Here is a 17,262-nt window from a genome sequence, read left to right as displayed (position 1 = left end):
AAAAAAAAAAAAAAAAAAAAAAAAAAAAAAAATCCTTGTTCTCATAGCACTCACTGCCTGGATAGGGCTGGATAAAGCTTAAGGACCTGGGATGGGAAGTTCGGCTGAGGAGCCAGGGCTGCCCTCTGGATGGAGGAGAGGTCTAGTTCCTGGGAGCCCTTGTTCCAGGTTGCCATAGTTACTGGTTTGTTTTCACCCCAAACACAGTAATGGGGTAGGGGGGCGGGGAGCCTGGCTAGACACGTGAGATGATTCTTCTCTCCTTCAAGCCTGGGCTTATGGCCCAGGCAGCCCCTGTCCAGTCATCTGGGCGCTGAGCCCAGGCCCAGCTCACACCCTCCAGCTGACCCAGAACATCCCCGCAGGGTCAGGCCTGAGGCGCTGCTGGACAGGAGCAGGTGGAGAGGGACCCCTCCAGGTTGGGCTGAGACTCGACTCCTCACTTTTTCCTGCTCCCCTTCCTCCTAATTAGAATGCACAGCCTGTTCTGCCTGATCCACTTTTGTCTTTTTCTTTCCATTTAGACTCTCAAGTCTTACTCTCCTCTAAGGGCTAAGAGGGCATCCTGAAACATCCCTCTTCCCTCCCAAATACCACCCTCTTCTCTACCGTTGCCCCTCCTTCCTGGGCTCAGAGCCTTCTGGCTCCAGTGCCCATTGTTTGTTTGAGCTGCACGTCCTGGAAGGCAAGGGGAGGGAGGGAAAACCTGCTCGAGAGCAGAAGACCCAGAGGCTGATCACCCTGAAGGGCGTGGGGCCCCCTGTCCTTCCTGTTTACTCAGACATATTCCAGGGATCTGTATCCTCTGGTTTGTCACGCCATGAGACATCCCTGCTAAACACAGACATACCCGTGTTGCAGGGGAGAGGCAAGGGGATGACATGAGGTCTGCAAGCCCACACCCACCCCACCCCAGGGCCAGCTGTGTCTTCAGTGCTCGGTTCTTGGATGCTGGCCCTAGAGAAGCCACTTTCCCCAAACTCTCCATCACAAGCCAGGAAGGCAGCCACCATTCCTTCAACTCCCTCCAAGTTGTTTATTTAATAATAAAAAAGATATGCACACACATAAACCTGATCTCCCTCCACCACCCCTCCTTTACTTCCAGAAACTAACTCCAACACGTAAAAACTTCCCTTGTCCCACCTGGGGACTAAATTCCCACTTCCACACCCCACACAGAGAAACAAAAGAACAAAGAGCATGCAGGAACCCACCCACCCTGAAACTGAACTTCACTCAATACTCTCAAAAGAAAAGTAAGGACTGGGGACTAATAGGAATGAGAGAAGCCCTATATTCTGAAAAGGGGTGAAAAGAGAGGTGAACCCCCCACTTCCAAATAAGAGCTTACCCCCCACACCCTGTCTTTCCTTTGCCAAATGCCCCAAGCCCAGGGATCGGGGAAATTCAAAACCGTCCTTTGTCACCCTGTACCCCCCGCCCCCCAGTTCTAAGTCAGTGTGAGTTGCAGAGGTTAGGGATGGTTGAGGTAGAGGGGCTGGTGGGCAGCCTGGTGGGCCTGGCTGGCTGCAGCAGCTGGCAAGGGTCCACCTGTGGCATTGCCCGGAGTTGGAGATGGCTGTTTTCGGAGTGAGGGGGGCACCGTGGAGGTCTTGATGTGAATCACCCTGGTGTCCATGACCTCACACTCGATCTGCATCATCTCCTCATAGTCCCCCGGGGTCCCCCGGCCTGACAGAGTCTCTGTGAGGAGGGGAGAGTTAAGAAGAGAAGAAGGGGGAGGCAAATGCGGGGGAGAGAGTCAGAAAAGCGGAGGTGAGCAGGGAGGAAAGGGAAGGGCAATAACGAGGAGGCGGATCCACAGTGGGAATAAATGGGACGGCAGGAATGGAGTTTGGTGCAGGGAGAAGGGAAGGGGTAGAAAAAGAGAATGACATTGATGAGCATGGGGTGGTACAGGGGAGGACATCAAGAGAGAAAAAGGGAAGTGAGAGTCTGGCAGGCTCCCAGCCCACCCCCTTCTGCCCATCCACCTATACAACTCTTCACCAAGGGAGGAGCCACACCCTCCCGTCAAAGTTTCCTGCACTTTGTTCTCTCCACCCGCTTCCTTCTCTTCTCACCTATAAGCCCAGCTCTCTCTGGATGCCCCACTCCTCTCCCCCGTCTCCCTCAGCTCCCCATGCTGGATCTCCCTATGGGAACTTCCCCTTCCTCAATTTCAGGACCCCTCCCCACACCCGGCAGGGAAAGAATTACCATTGGGGGCCATGGCGGGCATCACCAAGGACATCTTGGGCCGGGAGGTCTTGTTGTGGCTGATGGCTGGGAGCAGCAAGTGATCCTGGGGAAGGAGGGGCCAGGCTGGCAGGGTAGAGGAAAGGATGCCAACAGGCTCCCCAGCCCTACTCTACAGCCTCCCACTGAAAACAGACTGCTCGGGAGCCCGGGTGACAAACATGGGGCAGGGAGAAGGAGCTCACCCTTCGGAAGGAGACAACATAAAATGTGTCTTCCCGTCGGTCAATTGCGTCCAGGAACTCCGGCTGTGAACGATCTGGGTGTCGATATAGCTGCAGTTGGCCCACAGAATCCCTAGTCAGGTGGGGAAACAGGATTTGAGGAAGGGAGGAAGAGGATGAGAGAAAAAGAGATAGGAGACCCCCACTGGATGAGGGAGATATAATCCCATTGATGACAATGGTGATAAGCACAGGATAGCTCCTGGGGATATAGCTCTTGAGAGTGGAACCTCATTAATAAATAAGCAGCTCCCTCCGTACTGGCCAGCCACAAAAAAATCAATCAATCAATCAATCAATCAATAAGCAGCCCCCGTACTCACTTTTCTGGGGGCCCAGGGGGTCGGGTGGGAACTGCCTTAACTGTAGGCGACTTCTTCCGTAGCTGAGACTTCTGGAAGGAGAAGTATCTAAGGATTTGGAGAGGGTGAAGGGAAGAGGGAAAGAGAGACGGCCCCTGGAAGCTGACACCACCTCTCACCCACCCCTCTACTTCCCCTGCAAATCCCTCAAACCTCCACATGAGATGCCCACTTGAAATCCCCAGGACGCTTAGCCCTGTCTTCAAGTGGCCTTCCTTGAACCAGCCCCACCTCCTCCTACCTGTCTCTCCTGGGCCCTTGGAGGGATCTTCCGCCGGCCTCTCTGGTGGCGCTGGACCCAGCCACTCAGCTCATCAGCAAGCCTAGGAAGCAGAGGAGGGTTAACACCTCTGTGCCAGGCCAAGACTCCCACTTTCCTTGCCCACCCACAGGAGTGGAAAGAGAAGGCAGGGAGAGCTGGTACTTCAGTACACAAGGAGCCAGGCTGTCTGTGGAGGGCCTTGGAAGGACAGGGCAAGATGCCCCTGCTGTGAATGTCCCGCACCTCAGGGACTCAGTTCGGTTGAAATGCCGGCAGTCAGAGGAGAGGAAGAGCTGGTCTAGGTCCCTCAGTAGCAGCTCCTTGGCCCCCCCAGGGAAGGCTGTCAGGTTCCTGGAGTGAGGTAGAGAGGAGGCAATGATCAGAGACTGCCCAGCACTCCTGCATCAAGAAAGGCAATAATGGCAAGAAAACAGCTTTGGCACCCCACTCCCACCCCCACCCAAAGGAGCTTTTAGGGAGAAGACTCGCACCTCTAAAGAAGAAAGGGGCCTCTCTCTCTCCTCACCTGAAACTGGGCTGGCCTTCAGGGCTGGGTTGGGGCTCCTCAGGACCCTGGGAGGACCTGTGGAGGGGTTCAACTCCACGAACCGGCTCTTGCTCTGAGAATTCCAGCAAATGTCTCCGGGGTTGAGGCTCCTCCCTGCTCATCCGAGGAGAGATGGGAGCTGGAGGAGGCTCACTGATGCTGTGGATAAGGAAGGACAGAGCACAGTGAAGAATTCCAGCTTTATCAAGTGTCTAGTTAAGAGTAAAGGCTCTGCTGACAGACTGCCTGGGTTCCTAGATGTTCTACAAGACTGAGTCTCTTCATCTGTAAGATGGGAGTGAGAATGGTCCAGGAAACATAAGCAAAGGACAGCACTGAACCTAGAGTCTAGAACTCAGTAAGCACTTAACAGTCAACTATTTTTATCAACATTATCCCCATCATCTACCCCATGATGTACCACCTATGAAAGAAATGATGGAGCAAGAAGAGACTGGCTAGATACACCATTGGTGCGAAGGACACCAAAACTGTTTGTGTAAGTGGGAGGAAACGGACTGGGCCAAAGCAGGCAATCAGGCAGCTGTGAGGGTCAGCTCTACCCAAAGGGTTCTAGGGCAGCAGGGAGGGACTCACCTGACAGGTCCAAAGTTGAAGGCAATGAAGAGAAGGAATACCATGATGCAGACCACCTTCCTGTTTCCAGACCCTAACTTGAGCTCGCTGTTCTAAAGTGCAGAGGGAGAGACCAGAGAAAGGGGGAGTCATCCCAAGGAGCCCATATTCTGCTGGTGTCCCAAGTTCAGACCAGTCTTACCTCAGCCAGCAGGGACTCCAGACGCCGCCGGAGGGCAGCATTCTCCCGGCGGAGCTGCTGGTTGTCAGCCAGCACTGCCTGCAGCCGAGCCTCCAGCCCCTGCAGGTACTCTTTCTTCTTCCTCCGGGACTGGCAGGCTGACTCCCGGTTCTTGATCATTCGCTGCTGCCGCTTCAGCAGCTTAGCCTAGGCACCCAGGAGGTCAAAAAGAGAATGAATGATGATTTGGAGAGGTGGGCCATGCCCCCCAGCCCCAGAGACCTCTATCTACACAGCCAGAGAAGGATTTTTCCTTTCTACTGAAACATTCCAGAGAAGGAGCTCTTCTCTCCACCATTCCCTGCTACTGCTTTTCAAAGGTGGGAGAAGTTAGACTGCAGGAGGAACTTCCTTCATCCCGGTAAAACCTCTTTCCTTGGTGGGTTACCCTTCTTCTCAGTCCTCCTTTTTAGGCCCAAAGTTTAAAGAAAGAATAGTTTACCTTGTTTTCCCCTGGGAAGCTGCCTCCCTCCCTCAACTACTGCCACAACCATAACACAGTATGACACCCCTGCCTCTGCTTTACTGAGACTACCACCATCTCTCCATCTGCAGTGATAGCAAACCTAAGGACCCTAAAACCACATGTAGTTGATACTCACATAGAAACAGGGTTCTACTCTGAGCCCCAGGGTCATCCTATGGGTCTGCTTCCTCACTTCCTGCTCCTGGGTCTCAACCCCCTCCTCACTCCACAGTTCTCTCCATGACACATTTTCCTCTTCTCTTCCCATCGCTTGCCCTACTCCTCTCCTCCTCAGTACTTACATCCACTTCAGGGGGGCAGGAGTTCCCAGGCACAGGAGCCGGAACAATGCTCTTCCTCTCAGGCCGTGGAACCGGGGGGGCTGGCCCTTCAGGCTGGACTCGAATAGCACCCTGGATGAGGACAACTGGGGACACTGGGGCAAGTGAGCAGAAGGAGGAGGTCAGAGAGCTGTGAGTCAGGTTGGGTCCTTGTGTCCACACCCACAACCGAGCACCCACAGGTTGGCAATCTCAATGGCTGTGAGCTCCCTGACAAGGTCAATCCAGCCCATCTCCTCTCCTTCTTTAGTACCTGGGGGAGGCTGGATAAGGGGCTGCAGAAGGACAGTGGTGCTGGGAGGCACAGCTCTGGGTGGCACTGGGACAGTGGTTAGCACCACAGGTTTGGGCTGTAGTGGTGGCTTCCGGGGGTGTGTGACTTTTCCTGAAGGAGGGTGAGAGAAAGGAGAGAAGGAGTGTTAGGACTACAGGCCTTTTACCAGGGATCCCCGGTGTCAGGAGGCCCCATTACCTGAGGAGCCATCAGTGGATGGGCCCATGCTGATCTGAACAGCTCCAAGTGAGGGGGCCGGGACATCCCACAGGAGGCACCCTGGAGGGGATGGGGACTCTGTCTTCACTTCCAGTACCTCCTCTCTTATAAAAGCCTGTGGGACATTCCGGAGATACGTTAGTCAGAAGGAGTGTCAAGGAGAGGCTGAAGAAGAGAAAGCTCTCATACCTCTGAGAGTCAGAAGAACTCACTGGAGCACCTGCAGCGAGGATGCGAAGTTGATGCTTACCTGGTTGGGGGAGTCTGCTGAGAGCAGGGAAGCCTCCGAGTTGATGGAGGAAGATGGAGAGACAGGCTCTGTCTTGGTCTGGACATCTGTGGGGTGGCAGGATGAGACAGATGGATATCAGATAAACACTTAAGGGGAAGAGTGCTGACATGGGGCTTAGGCAGGCAATCCAGAAGGAGGAGCCGTGGAGCTGCTAATCTGCTGGCTCTCCTCCTACCTCTTTGCCTAGTACTCTCCTTTCTCCTTCAAAGACTTCTCTGACTTTTCTCACCACTGCTCAGTTTTCCTCAAGGCTGTCCTTGCCCTTTTGCTTTTGCTCTTTCTTCCTCACAGACATTTTTTTCCCCCATGGAAAAATTCATGATGAACCTCACAGACCTTGTCCATTCACATAGAAGAGGCCCAAGCAACAGGAGACTCCAGCATTCATACAGCCCAAATTCCTATCTTGCTGGATTTCCACCCCATCCTGGCCCAACGCATGTCCATGCTGACAAATGCCAAGTCTGCATCTCCACCTGACTGCTCACCTGCACCCAGATCCTGACTCTTAGGCCGCCTGCTGGTCACTTCCATGCTCATGCCCCATCATTCACCCAAATTCAACTGGCCTTAAACGAGGCTGAATGCTTTTCCCTCCACACAGTCCTCCTCCCAGGCACCAAATCACAAAACCTCAGTCACCTCTGAGCCTCCACGGCCTCTGTTAAATCTGTCCTTATGATTGCTGTTGATTGCTCTATGAAAACAAATGTTAGGCCCCACTGGGTGAAATAAAACCCATCTGAGGGCCAGATTCAGCCTAAAGGTCTACAGCCCGCCACCATCTTTGGTCCACACCACTCATTCTGGTACTTAATTACATGATCACTAATCACCCACCGGCCTCTGTTAAATCTGTCCTTATGATTGCTGTTGATTGCTCTATGAAAACAAATGTTAGGCCTCACTGGGTGAAATAAAACCCATCTGAGGGCCAGATTCAGCCTAAAGGTCTACAGCCCGCCACCATCTTTGGTCCACACCATTCATTCTGGTACTTAATTACATGATCACTAATCACCCACCGGCAGTTGTCCTCGCCAAAAACCCAGACATGCTCCTTGATTCCTACCTGTCTCCAAGGCCTGGAGGTCACCACAACTCATCCATTCTACTTCATTCTCTCTCAAATCTGCCTTCTTCTCGGCATCTGAATATCTTACTTGATTAACTGCATGAGCCTCTTCCTTGGTCCTCCCACCTCTAGTCCTGCCTCTCTGTGATCTTTCTTCACTCTGTCACCAGAATCATCTTCCTGATCATATTGCTCCCCTGCTTAGCTCTCCAAAAGCTCCCAACTGCCCATGCAATAAAAGCTAGGAGCCCCTCAGCAGGGCCCTCACCTGGCCCTATGGCCTTTGCGCCTCCTTGCTATTCCCTGCACCCTCCTCACATCCACCCTGCAGAGATGCAGTTTCCTTAGACACACACGTCAACCCCCACTTTCTCCTTCTGGCTAATTTCTATGTGCCCTTCAAAACTCAGCTCAGGAAACGCTTCCTCCAGGAGCATGTCCCAGATCTAGCCCCAATCTGGGTGAGGTGCCTCCTCCTCTGAGCTTTCATGGCACCCTCTAATGATCTCCTAAAATTACCACACCTGTATTGACTGGCACTTGTCTTTCTCCCCCTATTACACTACAGGATCCTCAAGTCAGCATGGTGGTCTAGTCATGTTCATACTTGCATTCCCAGCACCTGTCCAGTACCTGGCATGGAGTAGGTACTCAATAAATATTTATTTAGTAAACACATAAGAGTAAATAAACTTAGGAACACTTTAAAAATAACACAAATGATGTTCATCGTAGCATCTCAAGTTGGGTATATGGTATTCCAACCTTTCTGTATGTTTGAAAAATTTTATAATACAATGTTTGGAGGAAAAACAAATTAATAAAAATACATAAATAAAACATTGGGGGGAAAAAGTAATGCCAATAAATATGGCCTAAACTATCCACAAGTTTTTAAAAAATGCAAAGTAGGGCCAGCCCAGTGGCGCACTCGGTAGAGTGTGGCGCTTGGGAGTGTGGCGGCGCTCCTCTATCCACAAGTTTTTAAAAAATGCAAAGTAGGGCCAGCCCAGTGGCGCACTCGGTAGAGTGCGGCGCTTGGGAGTGTGGCGGCGCTCCTGCCANGTTCGGATCCCATATAGAGACCGGTCCGCTCACTGGTTGAGCGCGGTGCGGGCGCGACACGAGGGTTGCAATCCCGTTGCCGGTTGCGGTATGGGCGCGACACTGAGGGTTGCGATCCCGTTACCGGTCACGAAAAAAGACAAAAAGGGGGAAAAAAAAAAAGCAAAGTAATGGTAAGTTGAATGACACAACAGGATACTAGAAAAAGAAAGAAAAATCATCTCCATCTTCTCAACTCTGCCCTTGCTGTGGCATTCTTAAAATTCTCTCTCTCTCCCTCCTGGCTTCTCTCCTGGTTATCTGCCATTCCCCCTCCCCACATTTTCCTCCCTGCCCCACTGCCTGCACCCTCCCGCTCATCTACACACATACACACAGATGTACACTCTACCTTGGTAAAGCCTGGGGATGGTGGCAAGCTGTTATTACCTGAGGGGTCATCCGAGGTGGGGCCCACATTAATTTGGATGATTTCAAATGGAGATGTTGGATCATCTCCCAGGAGGCAAAGGGGGGGTGCCAATGATTCTGTCTTCACATGCAGTACTTCATCTACTCCAGGGGCCTGCATGAGAGTTGGGGTAGAACAGGGGGGCAGAAAAAAGGAAAGAAAACAAGGGAGGCATTGAGAGTAAGAGCAAGAACAAAAGCTTTAGAGCTTACAAACCACAAATCCTGACATTCTGGTCTGAATGGTACTGAGCTGTCTTGCACCCCTTGTCCTTTCTTTCTAGTTATTCCTGGGAGGGTTGATGAAGTCTCATGATTTCAAATATGGCCTTAGGGTAGGTAACTTGGACAAGAATTCTCAGCAGTTAACAACTCTCTTCTTCCCAGCCTCATTACTGCTGCACATTCAGGTTGAGTATCCCTAATCCAAAAATCTGAAATGCTCCAAAATCTGAAACTTTTTGAGCACCAACATGATGTTCAAAGGAAATGCTCATTGGGGCATTTTGGATTTTACATTAGGGATGCTGGAAATCCAAATAAAACTGAAATATGAAACACTTCTGGTCCTAAGCATTTTGGATAAGTGATACTCAACTTGTATCTCTGCATGTTAAAGAGACTCCATCTTCATTTTTAGACAACCAGAGTGGAGATGTGAAAATGAAGATATTAGGGAAATAGCAAAGGCATAGAAGAAGGGTCCTCTCCCCACCTCATGATTCACAGCACACAAATCATTTCCTCGGCACCTATGGATGAAGGGAACGGAGCAGAGACCTGCCACAGAGAGCAGAAGGAGGGAGATGGCTCTCTCACCTGGCCGGAGGGCTCTGTGGAGAGACACGATGATTCAGAACTAAGAGAGGAAGAAGAGCAGGGGGAGGATGGCTCGGACTTCACTTGACGACCTGGAGGAAAAGGGGTTAGAAAATTACCAGGAAGCAGAACCTGGAAGAGTCCAAAAAGTGTCCAAGGACATGGGGGTGGGGATTCCCACACATGAGCAAGGAGGAAAGAACACATAGATTAATGGGGAGAGGAAAGCACAGGCGCTTATGTACAGGAGGTGTGAGGACACAGGGAAGCGCATAGTTTCTGGGAAACTGTGAGATGAGGGCTTCTGGAAGGATTAGGGAACCACGAAGGATATTTTACCTGGGAAGATAGGCAGGGGGTCCCACGGTGGTTCAGGAGGGCTGGTATCCATCCCCACATCCAGGGAGCTGCTGTCAAACTGAATAAAGAGAATAACAGGGGACAGGAATGTGAAAAGTAGGGGTGGCTACGGATGAGTTCTGGCCTGGGAATGAGTTCAAGTTCGGGGACCACTCCCATCCACCAAGGGTTAGAGAAAGGATGGGGGAGCCATACCGGTACATCCTGCTCCGGGCAACGGAAGAGCTGTGTCTGCTCCTCGGCCACTTCATCCAGACTGGCATACAAGGTGCTGTCTGCAGGAGTGCAGAGTGTCAGGGGATCACCCGGTGGCACAGACTACAGAGTGCACACAAGCCGCCGCACTATCCCTCATTGGCTCAAATCCGCCAGACCCACCGCCCGCCCACTTGAAAAGTGATCCAACCAAAGAACTTCAGCCCCTCCTTCCTCGACCCCGGAACAATTCCCCGTTCCCGCAGGGAAAGGTCTTCCCCGACTCCCGCATCCCCGCAATGCAAAACGAGCCCCCTGCTCCGCCCTCTTTCACATGGTGAATTCCGTATTTGCCCAGCCTTCCTCTTTGGACCTCCTTTTCCTTCCCGCGTGCCTCAGAGACACAGTCTGCCATTGCCCTCCTTCCTCCCCGGGCCCTCACTCAGCAGACCCCAGTCCTCCGGGCCCAGCAGATTGTCGGTGAAGAAACGCGTAGGGTCCGCAATCTCGCTGAAGAGCATCAGCTCCGCCATCTTCCCCCCCCACCCCCCAACCATGAGACGGTTCCCAAGGCCCGCCTCTTCCCATCATCGACTAATCAGTTGGCTCAAAAAAAAAAAGGGAGGGGCCCCTCTCGGAAACTCTACCGACCAGTAAGAGACCTGGGTGCTGAGCACATGAATCAACAGAGGGGATGGCCGTACAGGCGGAGCCAATGGGCGTACCACCGCAGGAAGTAGCAGTTTCACAGTAGAGGGCTGTGAAGTTGGCGCATGCGCCAAGCAGGCCACAGCAACATAGAGCTTGGGAGATGTAGTTCCCAGCATTTAAAGGTCCGCCATCTTCCCCAGCCAGTCCTAAATTTAGAAGTTGAGACAGCTTATAGGTGACTTCGGAGATGGATAAGTCCCCCCAAAAGAAGCGCACTGACACCACTGCTAACTCCCTTAAGAAGGCAAAATCTGGGAATAAGATATGGGCTGAAACCCTCCCTCTGGATTCCCCAAAAATCTCGCAGCACAGACCACAATTGACAGGTTCCTGTCTTTTTTAAGGTTTAACTTTTAATCAGCCAAACATCTTGCGCAGACCTTTAGCAAGCCTGGCATCCTGTTTCTTCCCCTGAATGACTACTTTCCTCAGCTCCTCTTGAGCTGCCCCATTTTGGGGGTCTAACGCCAGCACCTTCTTGAGGTCAGCAGTTGCTTTTTCCAGGTTCCCAAGGGCAGCCTGAGCAACTCCCCTTCGGTATAAGGCCTTTAAATGGCCAGGCTCCCTCTCCAGCACCCGGTCACAGCTCTGGGATGCCAAGTGGGGCTGCCCTAGCAGCAACTGACAGGCAGCAAGATTGGCATGAAGGACGATTCGTTCTGGAGGACCAGGTGGGGGTAAAGTCAGCAGCAGCCGAAGGGCCCGTCCATAGCACTGGGCAGCTGCTTCAGGGTTCCCGGCTCGAAATAATTCTGTGCCCCTTGCACGTTCTTCCTTGGCCAGAGCCTCCTTTTCGCTAGTCTCTAGCTCCCAGGAGTCCCGGCCCTGAGTGAAGGAGGCCAGTGTGAGCCTGATAGGAGGGCCAGAGTGCCCAGGGAGCTGAAGCTCTGCTTCCTCACCTTGACACATGGACTCTAAACATTTCTCTATGAGCTCCCCCCAAGTTTCCTCCCTCCATGGCCCTACACCCATGGTTAGCTCTGTCCAGCCCTCTGGTGGCCCTGACCCAAAAGGAAAACCAAAAGCTAGTACCCGGCAGTGGGAGCCTAGCTTGGGTTTGTCCAAGCCATGGCCACGGATTAAGATCTTCTTGACAAAACTCCCATCAGGACAGTACCAGAAATCAGAAGCTTGAAGGGGCTCGCGCACCCCGCTGGTTGGCCCATGAGACTTATCAGAGTCTACTTCAAGTCCAGTGACTGGTTTTTCAGTCCCTTGAGGATTCTCTAGAATTTGGCAGGCAGGATCTGGGCTCACTACCAGCTCAAGGGTTTGGGTAGGAGGGTCTCGGGGTTGCTGCCTAATCTGAGTAGCTGAATCAAGATTCTCCAAGGGGTTCTTTTCCCATTGTTGTTGCGGTTGAGAGATGTCCTCCTCTCCCACTGGGCTGACTGGTAGTGTATCCATTGGGCTGCCTGGTCCCTTCCACCGTGGGTGAACAGTTTTGGTTGGAAAGGGATGGACCAGGTTCAGGTCAGCACCTGAAAAGAAAACTAAAACAGTGCTAATTGCAGGATTCTTATTTAGACTCCTTTCTCATCCCTTCCCATCCTTCTGACACCCGGGCCCCTAGTCCTGAAAGTCCCCAATTTTTATTCCTCCAAAAATCTCTGTCCAGCTCGATCCTCCCTTTCACCCAGACCAAATTTAGAACTATAAAATCCACAATTCCCTGCGGTTCGAAGGCCGCCCCAACTACGGAGTCCCAATCGAGTCAAAAACTACCTGGGCGGCCAAAGCTCCTAGCATGATGGCAAGAGCCGGGCCATTCGAATCACCTCTCCTTCCGAAGCTAAGTGCTTGCAGAGTGCTGTCCTCGGAGTCTTGTCCCAGACAGAGAGGAAGGTCGAGCTTCCAGTAGCAGCTGAGTAGAAGAAATACTAACAACTAACCCTGAAGCCCGCGATACTGCGAATCTAGTCAAATTCCTGGCAGCCAATCGGGAGGAGGGAGGAGTCTGGTTAGCCCGCCTATTGAACGTGACATCATTTCCTCCGCAACCGCGAAGCTGAAGGCCTTAGCGACCGAACTTGGCCGAAGCAACCGAAGTAGGCCGAGTCGAACCGAACTAGGCTAGGCCTGGTTGGCCAGGTTACTCAGAGTTAAAGTGTGGAGAAGTCCTGGAATGGGAAACTGGGGCGAATGAGGAGAGAGTAGAGAATGGCGGCGGCGGTGGTGAACGATTGTGGCAGCAGTCCTTTTATCTGGCGACATCAGGCCTTCTGTGCTACTATCCTCATGTTCAGAAATGGGAAGCCAGGGTCAACCCGTCTGCTCCTTTGCCAATTCAATCCAGAATGCTCCAAGATAAACCTACAGGGCTCTTTCTCTCCAACCAGCCCTATTCCCTTGGAGGACCACCTGAGGCTTCTCCTTTCCTTTCCCCTCATATTATTATTGCCTTTCAAGCTCTCCTTCCTCAAGAAATCTTAGACAGTGCTTTTCAAACTTTAATGTGCATATATATCACCTGGGGAGTTTGTTAAATTGCAGATTCTGATTTAGAAAGTCTGGGATAGTGGGCTGGCCCGTGGCTCACTCGGGAGACTGTGGTGCTGATAACACCAAGGCCACAGGTTCGGATCCCATATAGGGATGGCTGGCTAGCTCACTGGGTGAGCGTGGTGCTGACAACACCAACTCAAGGGTTAAGATGCCCTTACCGGTCATCTTTTAAAAAAGAAAAAAAAAAAAAAGTCTGGGATGGAGCCTGTGATTCTGCATTTCAACAAGCTCCTGGATGGTACTGAAGCTGCTGGCCCAAGAACCACACTTTGAATAGCATGATTCTGGAATAACCTCATCATTCGATTGTCTTCACTCCTTGTTCTGTGCCCGTTCAGTTTGTCCTACATTTTGCATCTATAACTGGTATAACCTGCCCCCACTGGGTGTAGCAGTGGAAAACTGGTCTTCCTCCTCCTAGTAGAAGATTAGGAGTAACTTTTATGATTCAGCCTTGCTTGTCCAGCTACTTGCACAGGCTGGGCCACCACAGCTCTTCAGGGAGAGAGAATTCCACTCTCAGTACCTCACTTTGGCTCCCTCTTCAGTTTGCTCTCTGACACCCCACCATTGTGCCTCAGACTACAAGGATCATGCCAGGGCAGCCAGGGGCAGTTTCATCATTAGTCACAGACTTGTGCCAAAACAGTTCCCTCCCCATTTTGTGTTGACCCTCAGGTCACTAACCTAGACTTTTATCTTGTTTTATTTCTGGGTTCTGAGCCAGAGTAACCTTAGTTTACTGTTCCCCCCCGCCCTCCCAACCCCAACTCCCGCCACGGCTAACTACTCTGATTCTTGGATCCTATTGCAAATTAATCCATTTCTTCTCCCTCCCTCCTTTCCATTTCAGGGATTTCAAGGGAAGGCAGGCAGTTTAGAATGAGTCACAAAAGGCTTGATTACACCCTAATCCCTAGACAAAGATTGCTAATTTGTATTACGTGTACCTTAACTGAGAGAGTGAGTCCAATGACTCTTCAAGGATCAGCTTCTCTCAACTAAAAGAGACTATTCTGCTACAAATGCATTGATCTGTAATTTTCTCTAGTTGCTTTGTGTGTATGTTTCAGTTCCAACAGACTCCACAGGGCAGGGACCTTGTCTCTACTTCTTTTGTGTTTTATCTCCTCCATTCATTCAACAAATATTTATTTACCAGTCAGCATGCTAGGAACTGGGGAAATATAGACAAATAAGACAGACACAATTACTGCCCTCATGGAACATATAGTCTGGCCCAGGGGAGTAAGTAATTATGGTGGTATAAAGGAGTGTGAGATGCTGTGAGAGCGAATGATGACAGATGAAGGAACATTCTTTGAGGATGAGACTTTGTGTGTGGGGTGTGTGTGTGGGGGGTGGCTGGCTGGTATGCAGATCTGAACCCCTGACCTTGGTGTTATAACACTGCATTCTAACCAGCTGAGCTAACCAGCCAGCCAAGGATGAGACTAAAGAATGAGTTGAAGCTGAACCTCAGAGAACACCCTTAGGCCACATATTGAGAAACGCTGAATTTAACCGTCAACTTTGTCTTTTAGGCGACCCCTTGTCACCATTATGACTATAAATATAAATACAAACATAGGCACTGAAACCCCTAAAAAAACTAATCCAAATCACCATGAATGAAAATATTTTTATTTTTTAAAAGATGACCCGTCAAGATGAAAACACACAATTTTAAAGTCTTAGACAAGGACTCAGATCCCCAGAGAATTGGGCTGGCTGGTTAGCTAACTTGGTTAGAGCATGGTGCTGATAACAGCAAGGTCAAAGGTTTGGATCCCTGTACCAGCCAGCCATAGGAAGAAAAAAAAATTAAAAAAAAGTAAGGTCCCCAGGAAAGACATTCATGGATCCATAGATTTCCCTTGGTCTCAACTTGATAAACACAGAACTAGGAAAGGGCCAACATGTGAAGACTGAGGAATGGGAAAAATATAGGCTCTTCCCCAAAGTATAGATACTGCATGAAAGTAGACTGATTCACACTGCTTGCTGTCTCTCAGTTCCCTATCTCTTAAGTCTCATTATGCTAGAGCTCAGCTCTCAGGGGGTAGACACCAAGGAATCAAGACAAAGGAGAGAAACAAGCTGGGAGGATTACATCTCTAGGCCTGCCTAGAGAACATGAGATCTGAGGAATACACAAAAAGAGGATAAGTGAAAAATCACTTACCTATTGAGACAGAGGCTTGGAATGGTGAGTGAGGAAGGAGCAATGTCTCTTTCTTCTCCCTTTCTCCTAAAGATTAAAAAATGAGGCTGGCTGGTTAGTTCAGTGGGTTAGAGCTCAGACTTATAACACCAACGTTTCGGGTTCAGATCCCCCTACCAGCCAGCTGCCAAAAAAAAAAAAAAAAAAAAGATTAAAGAATGAAATAAAAGAAGAGCAGGCTTGAGGGGAGGAGACAAAAGGAATCCTCTTCCCCAAGTGACTGGATCCAATCCCTTCCTCTTACTATAAATGTCCTCTGCTTTCCCTCTTTTGATGTTGCAGGGACAAGTCTCACCAACACCACCAGAAATTGTATGAATTCAAGTGGTGGCACATGACTTACCTTGTGCCCAAGACCTTTCCCCAGCTACAGGTGAGAGAGATGGAAGGGAGCAGCACACAGGAACCTCTGGCAAGAGACATTCTGGGTTAAGAAGGTCAAAGATACATCTGGAAGAATGGAAGAACTTAGGGGAGGGGCTACTGGCTTTGCTCTCTGTAATTGTGGAATGTGAACCCCATTCTGGAACAATTCGTCCCTTCTCCAAGTCCTTTTTTAGTTTTTAGTGGTTTTTTTGGAAGCTGGCTGGTATGGGGATTTGAACTCTTGACCTTGGTGTTATCAACACCATGCTCTAACCGAGTGAGCTAACCAACCAGTCCTCCAAATCCTTATAAGGGGTACTTAATGCCTTGCTGAAGATTGGTCTAAAGGGAAACCCCATATTTGACAAGTTTCTGAGGATTTACCTATAAATAAAAGGGTACTTCAAATAGTTCATGGAAAAATAGAATTCAAAGAAAATATGGATTTTTCCATGAATTTTTTGGTTTGTTTAGGGGTTTTTTTGGTGGCTGGCTGGTACAGGAATCGAACCCTGGACTTTGGTGTTGTCAGCACCACACTCTAACCAACTGAACTAACTGGCCAGCCATCCATGAGCTTTTTGAAGACATCTCACCTGGAGTCACTTCCCTCCTTCCTTCTATCTGAGTCCCTCCTTTCAAGGTGGTTTGGAGGAGGTGGCCATATGCTGCTATGTTCCTTGTTCTATCCCATAAGGTCATTGTTTTGCCTTCATTAAAGATCTAACCTGGGACAGAAAACAAGGAGATGTTCAGGAGCTGGTGTGAGGTAGTTTGCGGGCTGGTGGTTGTTCTCTCTTGTCCCTGTACACACAGAGCATGTAACACTTGCCCTCTAAGTGAAGTAGGATTCTTTTCTTATTCATTCAATAATCCGTACTGAGTACTCAGAATTCATCAATGAAATATGGAGGTAAATACAGAGGATCGCCAACAGTAGTCTAATAAGGGTAAAGAGTCACATTAGCTAATGTTCCAGATGCAAAAGAAAAAGTGATAAGTGGCAGGGAAGTTATCTCCAATCAGGGTGATCTGAAAAGTCTTCATGGAGGGGTTCAGAGTGTTGAGCCTTGAAAGATGACATGCAGAGATTTTTTTTTTTTCCCCAAAAGATGACTGGTAAGGGGATCTCACCCCTTGGCTTGGTGTTGTCTGCACCACGCTCAGCCAGTGAGCTAAACCAGCCATCCCTACATAGGATCCAAACCCCTGGGCTGGCCCGGTGGCACACTGGAGAGTGCGCCGCTTGGGAGTGCGGAGGCGCTCCCACCGAGGGTTCGGATCCCATGTGGAGACCGGTTCCCACTCACTGGCTGAGTGCGGTGCGGGCGCGACACCGAGGGTTGCGATCCAGTTGCCGGTCCCTGGTACGGGCGCGACACCAAGGGTTGCGATCCCGTTACTGGTCAGTAAAAAAGACAAAAAA

The 17,262-nt window shown here is 50.5% G+C and overlaps 3 protein-coding genes across 8 annotated transcripts in view; all 3 read right to left on the bottom strand.

Moving 5' to 3' along the window:
- Positions 1 to 1,013, bottom strand: part of LOC103603642 (tenascin-X-like) — a gene marked incomplete at its 3' end in the record, with an annotated part of 43,660 nt that extends 42,647 nt beyond the window's left edge. The window contains exon 1 of the mRNA XM_008588206.1: positions 741 to 1,013. The remainder of the gene's footprint in view (positions 1 to 740) is intronic.
- Positions 1,014 to 1,016: 3 nt separating this feature from the next.
- ATF6B (activating transcription factor 6 beta) lies at positions 1,017 to 11,907 on the bottom strand. Of its 5 annotated transcripts, none has more exons than XM_008588200.1 (18): positions 11,859 to 11,907; positions 10,031 to 10,110; positions 9,815 to 9,893; positions 9,476 to 9,567; positions 8,636 to 8,771; positions 6,025 to 6,110; positions 5,754 to 5,889; positions 5,535 to 5,666; positions 5,243 to 5,376; positions 4,436 to 4,621; positions 4,255 to 4,346; positions 3,637 to 3,816; positions 3,354 to 3,461; positions 3,090 to 3,171; positions 2,810 to 2,880; positions 2,448 to 2,559; positions 2,224 to 2,308; positions 1,017 to 1,707 (listed from the first exon to the last, which is right to left on the bottom strand). In XM_008588200.1, the coding sequence occupies exons 1-18, from the start codon at positions 11,905 to 11,907 to the stop codon at positions 1,478 to 1,480; spliced, it is 2,070 nt and encodes a 689-aa protein (XP_008586422.1). In that variant the 3' UTR covers positions 1,017 to 1,477. The 5 variants fall into 5 exon arrangements, with proteins under 5 accessions (XP_008586422.1, XP_008586423.1, XP_008586421.1 ...); XM_008588201.1 differs by lacking the exon at positions 11,859 to 11,907 and adding an exon at positions 10,682 to 10,745; XM_008588199.1 differs by lacking the exon at positions 11,859 to 11,907 and adding an exon at positions 10,482 to 10,603.
- On the bottom strand, positions 11,075 to 12,603 carry FKBPL (FK506 binding protein like). 2 transcript variants are annotated; one of them, XM_008588204.1, is made up of 2 exons: positions 12,467 to 12,603; positions 11,075 to 12,234 (listed from the first exon to the last, which is right to left on the bottom strand). In XM_008588204.1, the coding sequence occupies exon 2, from the start codon at positions 12,146 to 12,148 to the stop codon at positions 11,099 to 11,101; it is 1,050 nt and encodes a 349-aa protein (XP_008586426.1). In that variant the 5' UTR covers positions 12,149 to 12,234; positions 12,467 to 12,603; the 3' UTR covers positions 11,075 to 11,098. The 2 variants fall into 2 exon arrangements, with proteins under 2 accessions (XP_008586426.1, XP_008586425.1); XM_008588203.1 differs by having other exon boundaries at positions 11,075 to 12,222.
- Positions 12,604 to 17,262: the final 4,659 nt, after the last annotated feature.

This window comes from Galeopterus variegatus, unplaced genomic scaffold, assembly GCF_000696425.1.
Source record: "Galeopterus variegatus unplaced genomic scaffold, G_variegatus-3.0.2 Scaffold4713, whole genome shotgun sequence".
In the NCBI taxonomy this organism is placed as follows: Eukaryota; Metazoa; Chordata; class Mammalia; order Dermoptera; family Cynocephalidae; genus Galeopterus; species Galeopterus variegatus.
The sequence above is the reverse complement of the archived record's forward strand: the minus strand, read 5'-3'. Positions and strand labels throughout refer to the sequence as shown.